This window comes from Taudactylus pleione, unplaced genomic scaffold (assembly GCF_031769625.1).
Source record: "Taudactylus pleione unplaced genomic scaffold, aTauple2 ptg000061l, whole genome shotgun sequence".
NCBI lineage: Eukaryota > Metazoa > Chordata > Amphibia > Anura > Myobatrachidae > Taudactylus > Taudactylus pleione.
In genome coordinates this window covers 17,478,932-17,504,665 of record NW_028284463.1, presented here as the reverse complement: position 1 = coordinate 17,504,665, position 25,734 = coordinate 17,478,932, and the positions used below count along the sequence as shown (strand labels likewise).

The window sequence follows — 25,734 nt, the reverse complement described above, 5'->3', positions numbered from 1 at the left end:
GCTCAGATAGCTAACACGTCTCGTCTCCCTGCACCATTTATTCCCTCACTTTTGGCTGTCGTCAAGCGGCAGGCTCAAGCGAGATCTATTTCCCCTCTGAAAACGCACACGAGCTGTGTAAGACACGGGTTGCGGGAGCCGAGACTCTCCCGCAGGGTCTCAACGCAAGCCCGATAGTCGCGATAATCGCGACCAACGCCAGGCCGCTCGCAATAGCTGTGGGTGGTCACCCACAGCTTTGCGAGCGGCCTGGAGGCCGAAACAAAAAAAAACCAAAAACGCCCTGATTCAGAGCGAGCGCTGTCATACTACCACCCCTATCATACTCCCTGTCATGCTCCAAAGTTTTGATATAAAAACTGTGGGCCTGATTCAGACCCGGACGCTATGCTGCGCTCGCTCGCATTGAGCGATTTTCTGCAATCTGCGCATGTGTATGAGTCGCAATGCGCGTGCGCGAACCAGTCATTGCGATGGGAAAGAGCTCGCCCGTAGCCCGCAGTCTGGCCGCTATTTTGAGTGACAGATAGCGCCGTTTGTGGGTGGTAACAGGGGAAGGTGCTTGAAAACGGGGGTGTAGATGTGCGAACGCAGGCGTGCCCGACCGTCGGAACGGCATTTAATGGGTGTGCATAATTATCAAAGTAGCGTAATTACACACGTGACTGGGTTGTATTTTAGCCAGAACTGCTCGCAATGTTGTGGTGGGAAAAGGCTACCACAAGCGCTGCGAGCAGCTCCGATGACTCTCGATGTTCCCGATTAATCCTACAACTGCCGGAGATGACGTGTGTTGCGAGTGGCAAAGGGGCGTCTTTATACAGGTGCGAGCGCATAGTGCGGCCGCTCGCTATTACTTAGTGGGCGGCTTTACGTGACGCAGTGCGAGCACATGCTCTAAATAGCCGGCCCCTTTTAGCCAGCGAGCGTACGCAAATAGCGTCCGGGTGTGAATCAGGCCCTGTGTTTTTATACATGTGTGCCTCCCCAGTCATTGCCCTCACTGCACTTCACTGTTCTAGGGTATAGGAACCTTTAGGTACATATTTGTGTATATTATCATTAGCTATTCTATATGAGGAAACTGGTATTATAGCTATTGTGATCCTCTACATAACAAACCTGTAATTAAATTAGATTTATGCATCAATGGAGAGGCTTTATACGACATGTCATATTTAAAGGAAGCATTCTACATTATTTTCATTCTTGTAATAGTTTAATATGAATTGCCCTCTCCTCAAAAACAAAAACAAAAAAACCTGCACTTCCAGCCCTGGCCGGGGATCAGAGAGTGCTGGAGCTGGCCCCCATTATATTATTCTTGTACAAACACACATTGATACATTGCAGCACTTCAAGCCATGCCAAGGATTCTGAGGACAGTGCTAGTGAGGGCCATATGTATTGTGATAACAATATTTGGCGATGACGGCTGTCATGAATTGTGCTGTGCGCCTGAACTGCAATCTCTCCTATAAAGCATTGCCAATAAACACGCTCTGCAAGTAATGTGAACTGCCCAGGCTGCTGCTAGAAGCTCTGCCTCCCCTGCGTACCCTGACTGGACATCCCTGCCAAACTCCACCATTACAGTCCAGGTTTTAAGGATATCCGTGCTTGAGCAAAGGTGACTTCATTTGCACCTCAGTCAATTTTATTTAACCATCTGGGCTCAGAGGTGCACACAAATCCTGTCGCATATGCGATTTCGTACGCCTCCAATCCGCTGCTTGGGTACGAAATCCCATCATCGGTCGCACATTGGTCACACCATCGATGTCCTGAGAGTAAGCCATCGGAGCCTTTACCATTCCACACAAATTCGCATTCGCAGGCTGAGACACCCTTAAAACGGTCTCGTCACTCTTGCGTTTGCCTCGCCACCACCATAACCTCCCACAAACGCTCCCTGACTGTCAATCAGACTGCGACCAAGTCCTCACTGCGACCACCATCAGTAATCTAACTAGGCGCATATGCAGTCCAGCTGACGCGCAGTATAAAATATTTGATCTGATCTGCAAACATCGGCTTTGCGTACCCCTCTAAATCAGGCTCTCTCTTACCACCTTTTTCCTCTTATTTCTATAGGGGCGATTCAAGTCAGCGGGAGTTGAACGGCACCAGGAAGTTGGTCCCGAAGCTATACAATCTATCGCGCTGTTAGGTCGACTAAAATGATTTCTTCTCGCACCCTCCTAAGGGAGTGAGGACAAATCCGAATAAAGTGACGGCCGTGAGGCAGTTTTCCGGCTTAGAGCGCGACGCTAACAACCTTTGCGGCCGGCACTTTAGTCCTAGAATGCCGGTTCTCACTACTAAACACCCAGGTTAAGTCGCCAGCACCGGCATTCTCTGACTGTAATAGTCGGACTAAACAGCACGCTGAATTGAATAGCTCCGGGTCCAACTTCTAGGCGCTGTTCGACTCACCCTGAATTGAATCGCCCCTTTTATTGTTATGCTATTTTGTACAATTACAGTCTGTATATCATAAGTTGGTGGAAGCATAGCCTTAAAATATGGAGGAACTTGCCAGAACCAAAGCTACTTGAGATTGTGTCAGCCCTAACAGCACCAGGGCCGGGCCAATGGCCTCATGGGCGGGTCCGGTCTTAATGCAGCTCCGCCTACCACCACTCTGTTTGGCCGGGATACTGAGGGGGGCGTGCCGCGAGGCCAGGCCCCTGTGACTCACGGCATGCCCTTGTGAGATTTAACCACTCTGCCGTGAGGCGAGGCCAAATCCCTTTTACGTTAACACGGGTACCTACTGCACCCACTACGAGGGGAATACCAGAGCTTACAGCCCCAGTACGTCCCTGAACAGTACTATACTGTAATCCTTATAAAGGGACTTAAGGACACGACAGTATATATATGCCAGTATAAAATGGCTTTATATACAGCTGGCGAAGTGGAGTAAATATAATTCTAGGCACGTAACATCTCATGGCGGTATAGATGGTTCTTACACTGTGGTGCATGCCTGACTCCAGCCTTTATATATAACTTCACTGGAGCTCACAGTCACATTGCGATTCAGCTGTAATGAGTTTACCACCCGGTGTTGTTTTATAGCACGGGGAGCGATTCTGAAATGTATGTCAGGAAGTGCTAGGGGTGCTAAACTCTGGAAACACTAAATAAAGACCTTAATTGTAAGAGGTCGAGCTGCCACAACATAGGGGCTTATAGAAACTTGCAGCGACATATCACAGAGGAGTCAGCGCCAGGAAAAGCCTCGCCTGCGACGCAATTTCCAACCTTCTACAGAAGTTTGCAGAGTTTTGTACATTCACAAATATCCTGGCAGAGATAGGTCTTCTATTGTGAGGGTATCAGACAAAAATTGGTAACCTTAATGCTCTCCATTAATGTACTGTAACCTATCCGGCGGTCTGCCTTGTATGATGGATGAGATCAATTTTAGATAGTATACTGGTGACACCTAAATAAATGCCTATATCAACTGTCACGCAGTCTAGAATCCCAGTTTATTTCACTGGGGAAAATTAGATTTGTGAGGCAGAAGTTGGATTACATTCACAATATAATCACAGGGAACAGTTTAGCCTGTTAGTAATGGGTATTCGGGTCTGTCTGCGCTGCACTATACTCTACAGATCTTGCCTGCAGGCAACTCAGTGCCCCCCCCCCAGCTCATCTGCTTAACGTGGGAGCTGACTGAAAGCAGTACTGTGAAAAATATACAGCGTTTATACCACATTCTCTGTAGATTTAGTAGAAGATGAACTGGACGCCGCTGATAAGGAAGGCTGCTCTGGTTAGTCTTATTATAGTGTGGCTAATTTGACAGGACAGGGTATGTGCACACCTCGGGTGCCACAAGTAGGGGCTGCCAACTGAGCTGCAGGGGCAGAGAAAGACTATTGCAGGATGTGGTGTGGTTTGTCGACAGTCATAATCCCCCAGAGAACGCAAAAGATCTGGCAAACCATGTTAGTAAATGAGTCCTACTCACTCTGATGACAGGCTATATTAGGGATGGCCACCGGATACCGATGGTTGGCAACCATCAATGTTTCCTGTCTAATGGAGATGCTTTTTCCACTCGATGCCAGGATTGCGATGATTGCCACAATGGCATGCTTATTTCCAATGGCTGCTAGGATGGCAGCTGATCTCACTCCTGCTGGGCACACCATGAAAGACTGTCCGTAGCAGAGCTCCCTTGTGCGTGTGCTCCAGCATTCCATCATCGGTTAAACCTTCAAATGGTTAACAGGCGATGACTACATGGCATTGCACGTTGGCAATGCCACAACAATTCGATGGCCAGCCCTAGACTATATTTGGGCTTATTGATTCCTAAGTAAAACATAGTTCAAACTGTTTTTTTTTTACAAAAACAGAAGACCAATCAATAGCAAGAGACAGATATGTTGGTAGTATATAGTGATCACTGATGCCAATCATCGGCTTTGCACACAGGGATGAATCCAGTCTTGTGCCCAAGGCCCTAGTTAGCAGTCTGCCACCTCTTTGGCAATGGTGTGGTATACGAGTTCGAAAATCCGAATGTTGACAGAATACTCAAAGTCGGCATTTGACATGTATATATTCAACATGTCGACAGTGATATTGTCAAAATACTATTTTAGCCTAACTGCAGCCTGACCCTAACCACAGCCCGACCCTAACTGCAGCCTGACCCTAACTGCAGCCCATCACAGCCTGACCCTAACCACAGCCTGTCCCTAACTGCAGCCTGACCCTAACCACAGCCTGACCCTAACTGCAGCCTGACCATAACTGCAGCCCACCACAGCCTGACCCTAACTGCAGCCTGACCCTAACTGCAGTCTGACCCTAACCGCAGCCTGACCCGAACAACAGGCTGAGCCTAGCGTTCATATGTTCAGAATGTAGACATGTGTAGTATCACCATTTTGGACATGTTGATGTTTTGTCAAGGTCAGCATGTTGGATGTCATCATTACGAACATGTCAACATTCTGAACCATTCCACATTACATTGTCGACATAGTAACTACTTACCCTCTGGCATGTATTCTGTCCTCTGAACCTGGGCACAACCAGCAATGTCATTCTCACTGATTGACACTACTGTGAGAGGATGAGCACACATGATTAAAGCATATGTGAGGGCTGTGGATGGGAGAAGCTCTGGGGATTATATGACAGAGACAAGAAGTATGGTACTCTAGTGAATGGTGAGCAGACTTTATAATAGATACAGTAGATACAACATTTTATATCACTTGCCCTCATAAAACATATAATTTCAATTACTTTTATTTCCAGCAAGGTATAAGACATCAGACACCAGACTTTTGTCTGTCTTCTGGACAGCTTAATTCTATATAGTTACTATTAATATCCATAATGTATATAGCACAAAAATGTTGTACATATACAGTGTATATATATATATACATATATATATATACAAAAAATATAAGAGAGGGCGCTAATAGAGATCTTAAATTTATAGAAATTTCAACACAAGAACAATGTCCTTTATGTAAGTAACATATGGAGAACAAACAGTTCCTATTTGGTGAAACACAGTGATATCCCCCGGATCCTGATTTCTTCTTTAAGGAAGTAGGACTTCACGTGGCTGCTTTTCAATTGAAGAGAGAACTTCCAAATTTATTAACAATCTTTATAGACAATATTGGAAACTTCAGATGAAGGTCAATAATTTTAACCCAAAGTTCCCTGTGGATAAACCCTCGCACCAAAAAAGACACCCAAGAAACGAATCTATAGATCATATAAAACATATGTGAATTTATTAGGTCATAAAAGATCTTTTCATATAAAAGTCTCTAGTCATAAATTCCAGGTATATAGCATCATATTTTATATAGCATTTTAATAAAACGCAGCTTTGTTTGTGGGTATATATTACATATATCTCCCCCACCTTAGATTTCTGTACTCCACATATGTGGGGACCCAACAAACGTTCCAAGTAAGCATCCAACGTGTTTCATCCTTATAAGGACTTCTTCAGGGGTAGCTTCTACACACATAGAATTATGCCACACCAGGAGAATGAATGGGATTCTCTGGAATCCTACAGAACACTTTTTTTTTTTAAGTACAGATTAGCATATCTTGTTGCTGTTGTTGGACTGAATTTCCTGTCCAGGTGCTCATATTGGTTTATATGTACCTTGATAGATCTACCTTCTTTCCTTATGGATTCAAAGTGGGGGTCCATAAGGAGAGAAGGTGAATGTGCCGCTCTGCTTACCTAGCTGGGATTCCACTACCCAGTACTGATCATATACCGTATATACAGAATTTTGATTTTTTTTTTTAAATATCTGAGGTGAGAAATCTGCCATCTTTTACTGAGAACCAAGTGTTACCTAAGAATATCCATCGTTCCAGTATATTTGAGACCAAGTGGAACTTACAATATGTATTCCTTTATGTGTAGGCACAGAGCTTAACCCCTGAAGAAGTCTCCAAGGAGATGAAACGCGTAGGGTACTGTGTTTTTGATCCTAATTCGGTGACTACACCACTACAAATACATGCTTTAAACCAAAGGGTGAATCGTCCATGTTCAAATGTGGAACCTAATCAGCACCATCTAAAATTGTATTGGTACTGTACTAAATGTTTTTTATTGTAATAAATCGTATTATGTTTTTATAAGGGTGTCAACAGCTTTTTGTCTACAAAAACTACTAGGTTTTTATATGTGAATGTTTTTATACTTCAATAGTAGTATTTTGAAGTGTTTACCCAGAACGACCTTTTCTTAATTCTCCAGTAAACACTGTAAATGTTACTTAAGCGCTCTCTCACAGACCTTTTTCTATCTCTATTATCCAGTCCCACTAACAGGGGACTCTGTATGAGTAGCTGCTAGGTTTAGTTCTCTGTATAGGCGTAGGATAAGGGTGGTTTGTGTAACTATATATATATATATATATATATATATATATATATATATATATATACAGTATATAAATATATATATATTACTGTAAATTCAGAGAAGTGTTTATGTAGTCGCATCACAGCCAATGGAACTTACAATCTATTTCCTCTATCGCAAAAATGCAAGGGGCTCTATAGTCAGAAAACAATTACCTTACTAGTATGTTAATGAACAAATGGAAGATATTGGAGCGCCCAGAGGATACCACATGAACACCTTAATAGTGCAAGGCAACGATGCTGTCCACTGTGCCACTCGTCATTAGGTTCTCCTCTGCTGAATCATGACATCTGTCTTACAAGATGATGTGATCCAACTTGCTATAGTGGTGGTGGGGGGGGGTTTGGGTTGGGGACAATTATAGAGAATAAAAATAAAAGTACCGCCCTTCTGCTGCATTTTTTATATTTGGTTAAATTTCAGTTTCTAACCTTTCGTGTATCACTACTCGTTACACCTACACTGCTTCATAGGATTCAACTATTAGAATTTCTTTGTGTTGTTCTTCACCCTTTGCGGGAAGCAATTGTTCTTTGCACGCCTCACTTCCTGAGCACTATCTGCGCAGCCTCCTGCAAATCCTCATAAATTCATATAGACATTTAAGACACATTCTGTTACTCATGGATGATTGTGTTCAAGGTCCACTTAATTCTCCAGCCCACCTGAAGCATATAAAAAGTGTATTTATTGTAACAAGCTATGATGTAATGATTTTCTATAATTTGTTTAAAAACAAAACAAACAAAAAAGCTGTCTAAAGTAACCATGTGTGCGCTGCTAGTGACCCCTGTGGTAGGTCATTCATTGTCTGTTTAAAGAGATCTGATGGTATTTATACAGACCGCAACGTACAGCATATGCAACTGTGAAAGTGTAAAATATCTAACAAAAGACAAAGTAAAGTCTTTATTTTCCTAGGCACACAGCTTTTTCCCCCCTGACATAAAACTTAATTTTCATAGGAAATAATGTAATATAATTTTTCTGCATAATTTTTGGTGAAATGGAAGCTGCACACTATTATTACACATGGGTGTTCTGTAGCTTTAACTCAGGGTTTTATGTGTTATCCTGGTGAAAAGGAAGAAGATTACAAAGCCAAAATTATAGCATAAATTGGCGAACCAGGCGGGCATCAGCAAATACTGAAGAGTCCCTTCTAGCATTGTACTGTATTAGTTGGCAGGAAAAATAGGTTCAGGAACTGTGGGTGGAGCTACTGGGGGTGGAGCTATAGAAACACATATATTATATATACTTATATATTATTATATATACACATAGATATATTATTAAAGGTTCGGCCGGCGGTATTACATACTGATCCTGTTCAGACAGAGTAACTGCACCTGCCATAGGACTGGTGCAGGCTTTGATGCTGCATCCAATGATGGCACATGTCCCCCGCCACGCCTCACTTATGCCGTGCCACACCCTCCCCCAGCTATGCCAACCTGGCTGAGGGCAGCCAAAATGTCAACAAGTATGGGCAAAAGATGGAGCCGCAACTGTGTGCACCTCTGTATCAGGCCAAACGTGTTTATTATGCAGGTATGTCTATGACTGTGTATGTTGGGATATTATAATTAGAATCTCATTCAAGTGACTAAAGAGGTGTTTTAGGAGCTTAATTAAAGACTCAACGCTCTTCAGTAATCTCCGTCTGGGCATAGCCTTATGCTGGGTACACACTAGCCGATATATTGTTTGTACAGCCGGAGAACTATATATCGGCTCGTGTGTAGACACGTTATATCTTTGAACGGCGTCTTTCACAGAGCGATATTGCATGAGCCGTCCAGCACCCATATGCTGTCCACACAGACCAGCGGCAATGACATCACTACTGGGTAGACATATTTAAATGGCGGCCCAGTTGTGATGCCTGGCCAGACATATAGTGTGGCCAATTGGTAAGTGTGAATATTTGCCAAAATTGGTCGCACGGTTGCTGGGTCTGTAGGTCTGTGACAATTTTTGAAGACCTAGTTACAGTAGATGTAGAGCCTGCAATAACCCAATTTATATGTATTTCTTTTATTTTCAGAGGTTTGCATTGAGGCCACAGATGTGTATTAGTCTCACAGGCAATTACATAAGTTAATTAAATCAATTGTAATATGGATTTCTCTCCTCTTCTGCCCCAGGCATTTGACGGCTTCATCTTCGCTTTCTTTGCGGTGGAAATGGTCATTAAGATGATAGCATTGGGCATCTTTGGGCAGAAGTGCTACCTGGGAGACACGTGGAACAGGCTGGATTTCTTCATTGTCATGGCTGGGTGAGTAGTAAGAACTGAGCCACCAGAGTACTGGATCTAATCACTGATGAGGGGTGTTGTGATGTTGTGCTGTCAGTGTCTTCGGAAGTTGGAAAACATGTCAGGCTTAGGCATCAATATACTGGCTGAAGCTTCCCAAAAATCACCCCAAGCTTGGCATTCTGTAACTCTGGACGTTAGCAAAGCTTTGAACAGATTGTTTGAGGTCACAGGATTACTGGAACATTGGAACGTTGGTGTTACTCTCACTTGCATTCAACTTTGGGGGGGGGGGTGATTCAATTCTTACACAGAGGAGCTATTCAACTGATTCCAGTGATGGGCACTATCTTGCACGAGAATGCACAGACTTAAGCTGCTTTTCCTGTGCCAAGTGCCGGGCGCAATGCACTCATGACCACCCCCGTAGCCCTACTTAATGCGGATTTCTGCTTGCACCTCAGGAGGGTGCGGGCAGAAATCTGCAATAAATGCAGCCTCGGGGCTGGTCACGGGAATTAATTGAATAGCTCACGAGCACTAAGCTCAGGAGCTAAATTCTCGTAATTGAATTTACGATTTGCCCCCTTATAGTCCAGAAATATATATTGAATCTAACATTAGCTGGGGCCCTGGGTTGCCCGATATAATGTCCCTCATTCAATGTCACTTTTAGTGCCTATGTGTGGGGGTTGACCAAGGGGGGAACACCACGTGCGCCCAGCATCTGCGCACTAACCCTGTTGAAACATCTAAGAGCAGCAAAAATAATCAAAAGGAACAATTTTGGTCTGATAGTGGGGTTCTTCTTTAGGGGTATCTTTATTAAACCTATCTGCCCAATTAATCATGTGGAAACAGAACCTTCAGGTGGTGTTATCATGCTCTTTCCTTCCTTATGGAGAGAACAGAGCACAGGGAGGCCAACTGCAGCTGTCACTGGGGCTGACTCTGCGTTGGGAGTAGTGGCGGAAATTCATCCCAGATGCCCGGAGGCAAGTTATAATTTGGTGCCCCCCCCGCCCGTCACAGCTGCTGCTGACTGTGTAATGTAGCAATTCACATGCAGACAGGTTATAGATAGACGAAGGTGGCAGCTGATGGTCTGACATGGAGCTTACCATAGTGTATGGTGGCTTCTCAGGTGCCGGGAAGGGGTGCCATGTATTGGGCGGCCATGACGGTATACTCTGGGTACATAGTTACAGCCCTAAGTGGGGTGAATATGTTGTGGACAAGGGTGGAGGTGCCCCTTCAGAGCTGGAGCCCGGCGGCAGGCGCCTCCATTGTCTCCCATAGTTCTGCCCTTGGTTGGGAGCAAAGCCAAAAATGCCTGTAACTTCGCACCTGGGCAAAACCATGCTGCACTGCAGGTGGGACAGATTTTAAATGTGCAGAGAGAGTTACATGTGAGAGGGGCGTGTACAAACACAGATCTAACTTGCAGTGTAATGGTGCATACACACGCCAGATTTTTCTTCAGATCTGAACTATAATGATTTTAAAAATCGTTCAATCATTCATATCTGAAAGAAAAATCTGACGTGTGCTACAATGAACAGTGAACGATGCATGATATCTGACATCTGATGTGTTGCAGTCAGTTTTGTGTTGCAGTCAGTTGATTTCCATTCATTTTAATACAGGCTGAAATCGTTCAGTCATTCATCTGACATATCTGACCGTGTGTATGCTCCTTAACAATAAAGCTGCCCAGCATTTGTGGGCTACATGCAAAAGCAGCCAGTTTTTACTCTTCATCAGGGATGTAGCGTGCAGCCATGGCACCCGGAGCATGTGTATGCTACCGCGCCCCCACCCCCCACCCCCCTGGGGCATATCCAGCATGTAGGGGCAAATTATAGGAAAATATAAATAAACATTAGGGGCAGTATCAAACTGGGACATGGAGGGCTAGATATATTCTCACCCACTAAATAAATTCCAATTAAAAATAAGCCACACAGTAGTGCCCACAATTCCCATGCCACACAGTAGTGCCCCTTATTCACATTACGCCACACAGTAATGTCTTTTATTCATGATACACCACAGTAGCTCCCCTTATTTATATTATGTTACACAATATTGGCCACAATGCATGTTATGCCACATATTAGTGCCCATTAATTCTCGTTATACCACAGTTTTGGTTTTATTTTCACAGTATGCTACACAGTAGTCCCCACAGTTCATATTATGCCACAGTAATGTCTATATTTCACATTTTGCTACAGTAGTGACCCTTATTCACATTATGCCTAACAATAGTGCCCCTTATACACATGCCATAGTAGTGCCCCAACTAGTCATTCATGACCTCACCAGACTCACCACTTAGGCTTCTCCCAGTCACGGGTGCCGTGGACCCAGTCTCTCAGCAGCAGGGACACAGCCGCCATGTTTTCTCCTACGTGCAAACCGGGCCGTCTGACATCAGGGCCAGGGTGGTAGGTGGGACCCACCTCAGAGATGGAAAAGAGGAGACGCCGGGGGGTGATGATGGGAGGTAACCGCCTCCTCCTCCCTCTTAATTATTCCGGTGGCTCCACCCATCCTCCCTTCTGTTCAGTCCCAAAGATAGATTAAAATCCCACAGGCCCTATGCAAATCTCCACCTTGGGGACTACATATTAATGTATATATAAATACATACATACAGAGTTATAAATTTATCACACAGCTCTCCCCACTTATTCAAATCTTCCCCCTTCTCACACATATCTTCTCCCCTCAAACACAACAATCCCCCCTCATTCATATACTGCCACAGCTCTCCCCCTTACACAGCTCTACCTCCTCACTCAGCCTCCCCTCACACACACAGCGCTCCCCCTCGCTCAGATCTTCTCCTCACTTAGATCCCCCCTTCACACACATACACAGGTCTCCCCCTCACAAAGATCTCCCCTCCACACACAGACCAAACCCCACATACACTAATACACGCAAAGCTCTTCCAGTTCACAAAGCTCCCCTCCCGTCACACACACAGATATTCCCCCCTTACTCAGATCTCCTCCCTCCCTCCTTACTGTTGCAGGGCACCAGAGATCAACCACTCAACTGGGGTGGAGGGAATCACCTGCTGATGAGCTGAGCCTGAAGCATATAAAGAGATCAGTGCATCCATACGGGGGGGGCGTGGTGAGGGCGGAGCCACAAGCGTCGCTCTGCCCACACCATGCCCCCTGTCTGGAGGCACAGGGCCTGATTCAGAGCCGGACGCTCTGACAGAGCGCTCGCTCTGAATCAGTGCCCGCCTTCTGTTTTTTTAGAGCGGCCTCCTGGCCGCTCGCATAGCTGTGGGTGACCACCCATAGCTATAGCGAGCGGCCAGGAAGCTGGTCGCGATGGTCAAGACCATTGCGACCATCGGGCTTGTGACGAGACCCTTGTCGTAGGGTCTCGTTGCCGCAAGCCCTGGAGTGCTTTCGGCTCTACCAGAGCCGAAAGCACTCCCACTGACATCACTTGTGATGTCAGTGGGGTCGGCCCCAGACGGTAGGCGTTCCCATGGGAACGCCTCCGTCTGGCCAGCCACGGCCCCGGCCCGCCCACCAAAGGGGGTGTGCTGTCACTCAACATCGACAGCACGCCCCCTTTGGTACGAGACCCGGAGCGACGGCTTGTCCGTCGCTATCCAGGTCTCGCTCATGCGCACGACGGAGCCGGCTCCGTCGTGCGCATGCGCACTGGGCCACCATCGACCCGCTTGCGAGCTCTCAGCGCTCGCGAGCGGGTCTGAATCAGGCCCACTGATCTCTTTATGTGTTTCAAACTCTGCTCAGCAGATGCTCTGCCCTTCGTCAGATTCTGATCTCCAGCACCATGGCCAGAGCAGGCGCCTGGAGCAGGTGCTCCACTGGAACCACCCTCACTACTCCCCTGCTCTTCATGCAAAAATAACACTGGTGAACAGTCAATCTGTTGCCAGGGATTTAAGAATTGATTTTGATTAATTTTGTGCTCCTGATCATGAATATGCCATGCTTATTTTTTAATTGGCTCTAGTTTTTGAGATATGCATATGTCTTTAATATTTATGAAAAATTAAAAAGACAAAGAATAAATACATATATAAGTGTTAGGAAGCTATGAGAACCGTTCTTTGTAGGATTTTCTTTTGTATTCCTATTTGCGGGCAGTCCCTCTGCAGATTCCCAACAGTAATCGGCCACCATGTGACGATCCCACCTTCCTTGATATCTTTCTTCCATTACCTGAATATCCTGGTGGAACCGTTCACCCTGTTCTTCGCTTAAATCTCCTAGATTTGGACAGGAAGTGATCTAAATGGCTGTACAAAATATTTTCTTTAATACTCATGTTGGCACCGACTTTCTCGAAACATTTTAGCATGTTGTGGACTAATTCATGATAGTTGTCTGCCTTGTGATTGCCTAAAAATTTTTGAATGACAGACACATAACTCAGCCATGCTTCAGATTCGGTTTCAGTCATAGATGTGGTAAAATTTGGATAATTCCCCAGTTTCCGTATCTGTGGGCCGTCAAAAACTCCTGCCTTTAATTTTTCAATATTAAGAGATGGAAATGTTCGACAAATATAAGTGAAACAATCGCCTGACTTGTCCAAATGCTTTTACAAATTGTTTCATTAAACCCAGTTTGATATTTAGAGGTGGCAGTATGATTTTTTTCTTGTCAATTAAGGGCTCATGAATGATGTTGGCTTCTCCTACAGTTATAACTTCTCTTGGAGGCCATACGGTTTGCTGCCAGTGCTTTTGTTTTGCACGACTATCCCATAAGCATATGTAACAAGGATACTTAGTATATCCACTTTGCTGCCCAAGAAGAAAGTTCACCATGTTTAAATCGACACAAACAGACCACTGATGCCGAGAATAAGCAACTTTTTCTAAGACTAACTTCATACTGTTCTTTAAGTTTTGTTGAATGACCGATAGGAATCGAAGCAAATTTATTCCCATTGTGCAGTAATATGCATTTTAAGCTGCTTTTACAACTATCCAAAAAGACCCGCCAGTCTTCTGCTCGATATTCTGGTAAACCCATCATCTGGAGAAGTTCCGGATTATTGTTGCAATACACAAGATTGTTATCTTGGCTAAAGAACGTCAGTATGGCTTGTTCTCTATTTCGATACGACGTTATAGTAACATCCGGCCCAAGATAGTGCTTTTCTTGAAGTCTGGATGCTAAAAGCTCAGCTCCTTTTTTCGATAAATTCAAGTCAAGAATTAAATCGTTTAGTTCCTTTTGAGAAAATTTGTTTGGAGTAGAGGAACTTTCTTCAAACTCACTTTCATCTGTGTTGTCACTTGCACTGGAGGAAATTAACATTTCCACATCATCACATTCAATTTCGTACAAAGAACTGAATGATGGTAAAGGTAAATCTTCTCTATGTGGTATTGGTTGTTTTGCAGAATTCACACTTGGGTATTCCCATTTACGTTTCTTAAATCGATTCATACCCTTCACATTTACAGCACAAAAATAGCAGTCACTCAAGTCATCTTTTGGCTCACACCACATCATAGGTACTGTATGCCGAAATGAAGTCCTTTTCAATCACCTTTAGTCCAATTGCGGAGTGATTCCACGCAGGTTTTACAAACTTTGTGAGGCACCCAAATCTTGTCTTGCTGGCTTATGTGACAAGATTTGTCAGACAAGTCACATGTCCAAAATAAGCCTGATACGCTTGTTTTACGAATACAGTTATAGTTTTTCTTTCTTTTGCAACACTATACAGTATTTGCCACAAATATAACAAAAAACATCAGGTGTTGTTAGTACACCGTCTCCGAGAAGAACTCATTTTACGGCAAAAATGTTTTGTCTCACACATTCAGTGCTAACTCCCAACAAAAGCCGAGGATGTACTGAACAAAACAAGCCCAACCGGCGGGAAATTGGTTGTGGTGGGACACAGAGAGGGCCGAACATAGGGACAAGAGGTGCGCTAACTGCGTCACTCTGTCCTCTCCGTTGCTCCTCTCTGTATGCTGGGAGGAGGCGTGGCTGTGGTCTGAGGATGTCCCAGCATGCTCAGCAGGGCACTGCCACGCCTCCTCCCAGCGTTAGTGAGGAGATATGAATGTGTTATGTGTTGCTCCTCCCTGTATGCTGGGAGGAGGCGTGGCTGTGGTCTGAGGATGTCCCAGCATGCTCAGCAGGGCACTGCCACGCCTCCTCCCAGCGTTAGTGAGGAGATATGAATGTGTTATGTGTTGCTCCTCCCTGTATGCTGGGAGGAAGCGTGGCTGTGGTCTGGGGATGTCCCAGCATGCTCAGCAGGGCACTGCCACGCCTCCTCCCAGCGTTAGTGAGGAGATATGAATGTGTTATGTGTTGCTCCTCCCTGTATGCTGGGAGAAAGCGTGGCTGTGGTCTGAGGATGTCCCAGCATGCTCAGCAGGGCACTGCCACGCCTCCTCCCAGCGTTAGTGAGGAGATATGAATGTGTTATGTGTTGCTCCTCCCTGTATGCTGGGAGGAGGCGTGGCTGTGGTCTGAGGATGTCCCAGCATGCTCAGCAGGGCACTGCCACGCCTCCTCCCAGCGTTAGTGAGGAGATATGAATGTGTTATGTGTTGCTCCTCCCTGTATGCTGGGAGGAAGCGTGGCTGTGGTCTGGGGATGTCCCAGCATGCTCAGCAGGGCACTGCCACGCCTCCTCCCAGCGTTAGTGAGGAGATATGAATGTGTTATGTGTTGCTCCTCCCTGTATGCTGGGAGAAAGCGTGGCTGTGGTCTGGGGATGTCCCAGCATGCTCAGCAGGGCACTGCCACGCCTCCTCCCAGCGTTAGTGAGGAGATATGAATGTGTTATGTGTTGCTCCTCCCTGTATGCTGGGAGGAGGCGTGGCTGTGGTCTGGGGATGTCCCAGCATGCTCAGCAGGGCACTGCCACGCCTCCTCCCAGCGTTAGTGAGGAGATATGAATGTGTTATGTGTTGCTCCTCCCTGTATGCTGGGAGGAAGCGTGGCTGTGGTCTGGGGATGTCCCAGCATGCTCAGCAGGGCACTGCCACGCCTCCTCCCAGCGTTAGTGAGGAGATATGAATGTGTTATGTGTTGCTCCTCCCTGTATGCTGGGAGAAAGCGTGGCTGTGGTCTGGGGATGTCCCAGCATGCTCAGCAGGGCACTGCCACGCCTCCTCCCAGCGTTAGTGAGGAGATATGAATGTGTTATGTGTTGCTCCTCCCTGTATGCTGGGAGGAGGCGTGGCTGTGGTCTGGGGATGTCCCAGCATGCTCAGCAGGGCACTGCCACGCCTCCTCCCAGCGTTAGTGAGGAGATATGAATGTGTTATGTGTTGCTCCTCCCTGTATGCTGGGAGGAGGCATGGCTGTGGTCTGGGGATGTCCCAGCATGCTCCGCAGGGCACTGCCACGCCTCCTCCCAGCGTTAGTGAGGAGATATGAATGTGTTATGTGTTGCTCCTCCCTGTATGCTGGGAGGAGGCGTGGCTGTGGTCTGGGGATGTCCCAGCATGCTCCGCAGGGCACTGCCACGCCTCCTCCCAGCGTTAGTGAGGAGATATGAATGTGTTATGTGTTGCTCCTCCCTGTATGCTGGGAGGAGGCGTGGCTGTGGTCTGGGGATGTCCCAGCATGCTCCGCAGGGCACTGCCACGCCTCCTCCCAGCGTTAGTGAGGAGATATGAATGTGTTATGTGTTGCTCCTCTCTGTATGCTGGGAGGAGGCGTGGCTGTGGTCTGGGGATGTCCCAGCATGCTCAGCAGGGCACTGCCACGCCTCCTCCAAGCGTTAGAGATATGAATGTGTTATGTGTCTCAGACGTGACTACCAGGCACGTTGTCACAAATAAAACTAATTCTAGGGTAGTTGTTAATAAAGCAAAACAGTCGATACCGTTAAGTAAAGCGGCCTAGACTAGTAAGGTGCTTCACATGGAGAAAATAATTGAATTTTATAATTTTTCATTAACTTGAAAACTGGAGCCAATTCAGCTATAGCGAAGCTCTAATGCGAAAATAGAACCTGCGAGTACTCTCACACCGATCTTAAATCCTTGGCAAGAAAAAAAAAATATATGTTTTTTGTTCCCCAGTGTAATACATGTGTTTGCACCTCCTGCATTGCAACATGGGGCCTCATTCAGAGCCGCTCGCTAGCGGCAGTACGCTCGTTCCGAGCGATGTTCGCACATCTGCGCATGCGTACGGATTTTAGTACGCATGCGCGAACCAGTCAGTGCGGCCGAAAATCGTTTGTACGCTATATAGCGAGTGCCTGCTATTTTGAGTGACAGAAGGAGGCGTATGTGGGTGGTAACAGGGGAAGGTGCTTGAAAACGGGGGAGTGGAATTCGAACGCAGGCGTGCTTAAAGGTCAAAATGGGCGTTTTAAGGGAGTGCATAATTAATACAGCAGCGTCATTGACCACGTCACTTGTTTTTTTTTAACTCAGAACTGCTCGCAAAATAGCGGTTGAAAAAACCAACCACAAGAATAGCGAGCAGTTCATACGCTGTACGATGTACTCGATTAATCTAATAAATAGCGGACATGACGTATGATGCGAGCGGCCAGGGGGCGTTTTTATCAAATAAACGAGCGTATGTTTTGCGCGCTCGTTCAGACTTAGAGGTGGGAACAGACTGCAATTTGCGAACGGATCATTTGAATAGCCACCCCTTGTTTTGGAACGAACGACCGCAAATAGCGAACGGCTCTGAATCAGGCCCATGGTCTGTTCCAGATGCAAAGTTACTGGCTTTTTTGCCTTTGCTCTAGGGATGGACATCAGAAGCTGATGGTTAGCAACAATCGATGTTTCCGATTCGATATAAGTACTTTTTCCATTGAATACCGGAAATTTGATGGTTGCCAGCCATCGGAGCAGCTTTCCGATGTCTATCCGATGGCTGTATGTGGGGGAGGAGCAAACTACACTGCGCTGCATAGCAGCAGGAGAATAGATGCTGTGCGTTTGAGCAAGGCATCTATTCTCTGTGTAGGGAGAGCCCGGGGGCAGCCCAATGTCTCGGAGAGTGCTGGGCACCCCCCCACAGTGACGAGGGCGGGGAATGGAGTGAGGCTCCGCCCATTTCCCACAGGCTCCGTTCCTTTTTGGATGGTAGTATAACCATCTCCATGGTTATACTATCGAATTGTTGTGGTGCAATGATGCAAGTTGCCATCGCACGATTTGATATCGGAAGCCCGGCAACCATTCGATGCCAGTGTCCCAATGTACATCCCTACTTTGCTCCCAAACTCAGCGCCACAGTAACACTGTCGGGATAGAACCCGGAAGCGTAAAACATTCGCCCCTGTCATTAGGGGCTAAATAGCTTTTAGGATTTGCTGGGACAGCTGCTTATAGAAGCAGATCTTCCATCTTGTGGGCAAGTGATAAATAGCCCCAAAACTCGTTCCCAAATGGCTGTGATTAGCATTGGTAAGGAGCTAACTCCATTGTAATAAACAGGCCTCTTATGTATTTAATCATGTAACATGAACTCACAATGAAACACAGAAATTGGCTTTTTGGATGAAATTAAAAAAAAAACTTCAGCTATTTACTTCAGTGACTTTTAATTTGAGCTTGTCACAATGTAATGAACAAAGCTTGCAGCTACATACCTGCTAAATTTTTCGGTTTCTGGGGCCCTCCCTTCATTGTTTTTGCTCCTGTCTGGCCGCTGGGACACTTTAGAAGACAGACTCCTGTAGGCTCCAAGCTGTTCTAAATAGTTTTCATCTGCGCTCTGACAAGTAAGACGTACAACAACAATGTTTGGCACTATCGTCCTTTTAATATTTTGCCAGGTCTGATGTCTGGCAATGGAGCGCTCCAAACCTCACATACATTACTAGTAATAAAAGGTCTAATAGAGTACACTCATTTCTCCTGACGGCATTAGTCATTTTTATTTTGATATAAGTTCGCAGCTGGTTAAAGTCTTTTCTTTCCCCCCTTCATTTTCTGACTGTAAAGTCCAGGGGACGATGTGATTGCCATAAGAGGAGCTTCTGACTGCGCCAGGGAGAGGGAACCAGCAGGGAGGACAGAGAACGTCCTGGAGGAGTTGTTTATAAGAGACGTTGTCCAGTTCTGTAAAATAGCACAAAGGGGGGAAAATAATTGGATCACTAAAAATTACCATTTTCTATGGCTGAGATATGAATTTCAACTTCAATGACATTGCTGAGGTATGCGGCACAAAGTCATCTCCAGACTTAAGCCTATGTAAACTTATAATATACACACAGCATGGTGAACTGCTCTCCCATGTCTAGCAGTTACTTTAAGTCTGTTATTCAGTGAGCATTGCCATAAATGTCGGAGAGTCTTTTCCATTTAATGCCACACTAACTATATACAGTGGATTAGGCATCCAGAGTAAAGACTGGGGGCCTGATTCAGACCCACTCGCGAGCGGCTGTCCGCTCGCAAGTGTGTCGATGGTGTGCACTGCGCATGCGCACGACGGAGGGAGCTCCGTCGTGCGCATGCGCGAGACGCGACGAGCGAAGGACTTTCCTTCGCTCGTTGTGTCTGATTAAAGGGGGCGTGCTGTCGATGTTGATTGACAGCACGCCCCTTTGGTGGGCGTGCCGGGGGCGTGCCTCCCAGACGGGGGCGTTCCCAAGGGAACGCCTACCGTCAGAAGCCGGCCCCACTGACATCACTAGTGATGTCAGTGGGAGTGATTTTGGCTCTGATAGAGCCAAAATCACTCCGGGCCTTGCGGTTGAGAAACTCAACCGCAGGCTTCGGCTCGCAGTGGCGATGGTCGCGATGGTCAAGACCATCGCGACCATCAACCTGCACGCTCGTATATGCTGTGGGTGGTGACCCACAGCTATACGAGCGTCCAGGAGGACGCTCCATAATTATGGAGGTGGGCCCTGATTCAGAGCGAGCGCTCTGGTCAGAGCGTCCGGCTCTGAATCAGGGCCTGGGTTGGCTGTTAGCTACTCAACGAGCTTTAGGAAATGAGGTGTCTTAGAAAAAAAGCTATAAGCTTGGACAGTAATATTAACAATTTATGGCCCTCATTCAGAGCCGCTCGTTAGCGGCAGTACGCTCGTTCCGAGCGATGTTTGCACATCTGCGCATGCGTACGCTTTTTAGTACGCATGCGCGAACCAGTCAGTGCGGTCGAAAATCCTTTGTACGCAATATAGCGAGTGCCTGCTATTTTGAGTGACAGAATGAGGCGTATGTGGGTGGTAACAGGGGAAGGTGCTTGAAAATGGGGAGTGGAGATCCGAACGCAGGCGTGCTTAAAGGTCAAAACGGGCGTTTTATGGGTGTGTATTTTTAAAACAGCAGCGTCATTGACCACGTCACTGGGTTATTTTATAGCCAGAACTGCACGCAAATTTGTGGTAGCAAACACCAACCACAAGAATAGCGAGCAATTCATACGCTGGTCGATGTACTCGATTAATCTAATAAATAGCGGACATGACGTAGGATGCGTGCGGCCAGGGGGCGTTTTTAACAAATAAACGAGCGTATGTTTTGCTCGTTCGTTCAGACTTAGAGGTGTGAACAGACTGCAATGTGCGTACGGATCATTTGAATAGCCACCCCTTGTTTTTAAACGAACGACCGCAAATAGCGTCCGGCTCTGAATGAGGGCCTATGTTCCTATAGCCAATTTTGTGTCTATTATATTGTTGTATGCTATATATATATATTTTTTAAAATTTTATTTAAATGATGTGGTCACATACCACAGATGTTTGAGTGCCGCGGATCATATATATATATATATATATATATATATATATATATATAAACCAGCACAAACCTCCACTCACTATAAGATAACAGGTACATTACTCCGTTGCCCTCTTCTCAGCATATGGCAACACATGCAGATATATAAATACATTCAACAAGCGGCACTCAGGGATTCCAGAAACATGACAGACACCAGCCTATGCCTCAACTTTTCAATGTTTATCAAACATTTTCGACCTGACGAAATTGTTTGATAAACATTGAAACGTTGTTGACGCATAGGCTGGTGTCTGTCATGTTTCTGGAATCCCTGAGTGCCGCTTGTTGAACATATATATATATATGGAAAGTGGTCATAATACCGACCACAGGGTCTCCGGCGGTCAGAAATGCTGGCGCCGGAATTCCGACACCTGCCAGAATCCCGGCACCGGCATCCCGAGGGTAGGAGCGTGGTTAGGGGGAAGGTTAGGCTTAGGCACTAGGGGGAGGGTTAGGGTTCGGCGCCGGGGAGGGAGGGTTTGAGGTAGGGAGAGGGGGAGGGTTGGAGAGGGTTAGGATACTGGGGGCGAATCTACCCCCTGCGCATGCGCCGTCTCCGGCGTGCACATGCGCGAGACCCGGCCAGCTCCGGGTCTCGCACCAAAAGGAGGGGGCTGTCGAATGTGATTGACAGCTCGCCCTGTTTTGGAGGCGGGCAGGGGGGGGTAGCTGGACAAACGGAGGCGTTCCTGAGGGAACTCCTTCTGTTTGTGGACTTCCTGCTCTATTAGAGCAGGAAGTCCACTGGGGCTTGCAATGGACGATACCCTACCACAAGGGTCTCGTCGCAAGCCCGATGGCCGCGATGGTCGCGACCATCACCTGGCCGCTCGCAAAAGCTGTGGGTGGTCACCCACAGCTTAGCGAGCGGCCAGGAGGCTGGCACAAAAAAAAATATGCCGCCCTGATTCAGAGTGAGCGCTCTGAAAGAGCGTCCATGCTCTGAACCAGGGCCTCTGATCGGTATCCCAACCCTGTCGGGATGCCGGCATCAGGATTTTGACGGCTAGGATCCCAAGCTCCGGCATCCCGTGTATATATATATATATATATATGTGTCTCTATATATATTTTTATATATATAAGTCTCTCTCTCTCTATATATATATATAAATATATATATATATATTCATTACAGACTTTAATGTGCAATCCACTGGTAGCCATTGCAGGAATCTGCCAGAGTTACAGACCCCTTTTTAGGGAGTGTCGCTCTTGAGCATAAATGTTTTCTGTGTTTGCAAAGGGTTTTGCCGACATGGCTGAGAATTATCTGCACCTCGGCATTCAGCGTCCACTTAAACAGAAAAGCAAGTTTCCAATTACTGCGCGCCCGGATGATTTGGCCAGTGCATTGTGGGGTAAATGCCGTTTTTAACAGCTTGAACGTCAACATAATAAGTGGCTTGTTTTCTGCAATAAGTGGACTTGGAAATAATGTAGCGATTACCAGGACCCGCTGATAAGCCCTCAGTAGAAGGGGATGAATTCTTCCATTGGCCTATTCACTTTGCTCTCATGAGTTGATTAAACTGAACACACGCGGACATCAGGCAATAGTCTGTGGATAGGAAGACTGGGAGAAACAAGGAGATGCAATTACCTCATTACAGCTGTGCTGTCACTACCTGCTCTCATCGGGTGAAAGTGTTTATCTACCATCAGATAACTATTGATGTTGCACTATAGTTGACTACTGACATGTGCATTATACCCTCCTGCACATTTTACTAAGAATATCGTTTTGTTGTTTTTTTTTAGCAATTGTATTTTTATTTTATTTTTTGCAAGGCTTCTGGGGCCCACACATCAGCAATCCGAAAAGAGAATTCAGTTTTTTACCTCACTGATCCCGATTCACCAATCCACCAATATGCACCCATACCATACTTGCCTGTTCTCAGTGCTGCAACAAATGTTAGGGTAGCAAAAGTATCCAAGTTTACCTGATGATATGAAGTCATGGCTGAAAGTCACAGAAGTCAACCAGAGAAATACAGACTAAGGGCCGTATTCAAATGGCTGTGAAAAGACGTTTTCGCGTGTTTTTGGCGAAAACTTTTGGCCGATGACGTCATTTTCGTCTGTTTTGGTTTTACTCCGTATCCAATTTGGAAGACTTTCCGCCTAGGCAATGTAATAGGCGAAAATATTTCACCTATGACTACCAGGCGGAAAAAAGTGCAGAATTGGGGTTTTGGGGTGCAACGTTGCGGGAAACCCGTGCAGCCTTCAGACAGTCAACATCGACAGCCGCCCCTTTTGGATGCAAGACCCGGAGCGCCCGTCGCTAGCCGGGTCTCGCGCATGCGCACGTCGGAGCCAGCTCCGGCCTGTGCAGTGGCCAAACATCGACCCGCTCGCTAGCGCATAGCGCTTGCGAGCGGGTCTGAATCAGTCCCTCAGCTCATTGAATTATCAGTCACCCACTTCTTTATAACATGTGACGGGTAACTTGCATTTATTCCCTAATGGTACGTACAGACAGGACGAATGACAACGATAACGATATCGTTGTTCGATCTCCCGGGTGTGCTGGACGATCGATATCGATCATCCAGCACACCACCAATACACCAACGACTATAACGACCCGCTATCAACAATCGCAGGTCTCTATAGTAACCTGGTCGCTATCGACCAGGTTGGCCTGCATTCACGGACGTAAGGAATCTCCTTACCACATCCAGAGCATTGAGGACAGACGGATACCGGGAAGAAATTGTAGATTGGCAATCAGCCGTGACAGCACACGACAAGCCGCCGAAGCAGAAAATAACCACAATGGCTTGATTGCAGGCTTGAGAGAAATCAATGCAATTCACATTTAGATATATATTGGGAAATAATACCCCTTGTTCTCTGGGCTAAAATGGTAGTGAGAAGCTACTATCATTACTTTTAATTGTTAAAGCTTCAACAAAGTCTTTAGCATTGTACAATTATTTTAAAGAAACAACAAGTAAAGTACCGAATTTAGCACACACAGTACAGCCATTGTACATAAAACCTGAATATTTTTGCAGATTTACATTTGTTTAAAAGACAAAATGATCAATAGGCCACAATGGAAGTGTGCCCGTCTAGTCATTTTTATTAATATAGTAATTAAGAAAAATGTAAGTAATGTAAGAAAATCTTAGTATGTAGGATTAGGTGCTGTATCTGTAAATGGTCATTGTCTCCCTTATGTACAGACTAAACCACCAAACTCAAGGTTCATTCTTCCTAAAACCAAAAGCCCCATGACTGCCAGGAGATGCAGCTATGTACCCCCTAGACCAGCGTCTTTCAACCACTGGGCTGTGGCACACTAGTGTGCCGCGAACGCTGTCAAGTGTGCCACGGCGGTCAGCTCACCGCACTTGTACTGTAGTGTGTTTTATTCACGAGGAGGCCAGTGTAGTGAGTTTTATTCCTGAGGAGGCCAGTGTAGTGAGTTTTATTCCTGAGGAGGCCAGTGTAGTGAGTTTTATTCCTGTGGAGGCCAATGTAGTGAGTTTTATTCCTGTGGAGGCCACTGTAGTGTGTTTTATTCCTGTGAAGGCCAATGTAGTGTGTTTTATTCCTGAGGAGGCCAGTGTAGTGAGTTTTATTCCTGTGGAGGCCAATGTAGTGAGTTTTATTCCTGTAGAGGCCAATGTAGTGAGTTTTATTCCCGAGGAGGTCAGTGTAGTGAGTTTTATTCCTGTGGAGGCCAATATAGTGAGTTTTATTCCTGTGGAGGCCAGTGTAGTGTGTTTTATTCCTGTGGAGGCCAGTGTAGTGAGTTTTATTCCTGTGGAGGCCAGTATAGTGAGTTTTATTCCCGTGGAGGCCAGTGTAGTGAGTTTTATTCCCGTGGAGGCCAATGTAGTGAGTTTTATTCCTGTGGAGGCCAATGTAGTGAGTTTTATTCCTGTGGAGGTCAGTGTAGTGTGTTTTATTCCTGTGGGGGCCACTGTAGTGTGTTTTATTCCTGTGAAAGCCAATGTAGTGTGTTTTATTAATGTGGAGGCCAATGTAGTGTGTTTTATTCCTGTGGAGGCCAATGTAGTGTGTTTTATTCCTGTGGAGGCCAGTGTAGTGTGTTTTATTCTTGTGGAGGCCAGTGTAGTGTGTGTTATTCCTGTGGAGGCCAATGTAGTGTGTTTTATTCCTGTGGAGGCCAATGTAGTGTGTTTTATTCCTGTGGAGGCCAATGTAGTGTGTTTTATTCCTGTGGAGGCCAATGTAGTGTGTTTTATTCCTGTGGAGGCCAATGTAGTGTGTGTTATTCCTGTGGAGGCCAATGTAGTGTGTTTTATTCCTGTGGAGGCCAATGTAGTGTGTGTTATTCCTGTGGAGGCCAATGTAGTGTGTGTTATTCCTGTGGAGGCCAATGTAGTGTGTTTTATTCCTGTGGAGGCCAATGTAGTGTGTTTTATTCCTGTGGAGGCCAATGTAGTGTGTTTTATTCCTGTGGAGGCCAATGTAGTATGTTTTATTCCTGTGGAGGCTAATGTAGTGAGTTTTATTCCTGAGGAGGCCAATGTAGTGTGTGTTATTCCGTGGAGGCCAATGTAGTGTGTGTTATTCCTGTGGAGGCCAATGTAGTGTGTTTTATTCCTGTGGAGACCAGTGTAGTGTGTTTTATTCATGTGGAGGAATGTGTGTGTATTTTTGTATGCGGGAGCCAATGTGTATGTTTTTTAATTTGAACCGCGTGCAGTATCGCCGGATGGTGTGCCCTTGGCAATTTTAAAATCTTGTGTAGTGTTCCTCAAGTGGAAAAAG

The 25,734-nt window shown here is 46.0% G+C and overlaps 1 protein-coding gene across 4 annotated transcripts in view; it reads left to right on the top strand.

Moving 5' to 3' along the window:
• CACNA1H (calcium voltage-gated channel subunit alpha1 H) overlaps positions 1–25,734 on the top strand; it is a 577,698-nt gene that overhangs the window by 304,099 nt on the left and 247,865 nt on the right. For all 4 annotated transcript variants that reach the window (XM_088464812.1, XM_088464813.1, XM_088464811.1 and 1 more), the window contains one exon: positions 9,103–9,236. In XM_088464812.1, coding sequence (XP_088320938.1) covers positions 9,103–9,236 — 134 coding nt within the window. The remainder of the gene's footprint in view (positions 1–9,102; positions 9,237–25,734) is intronic.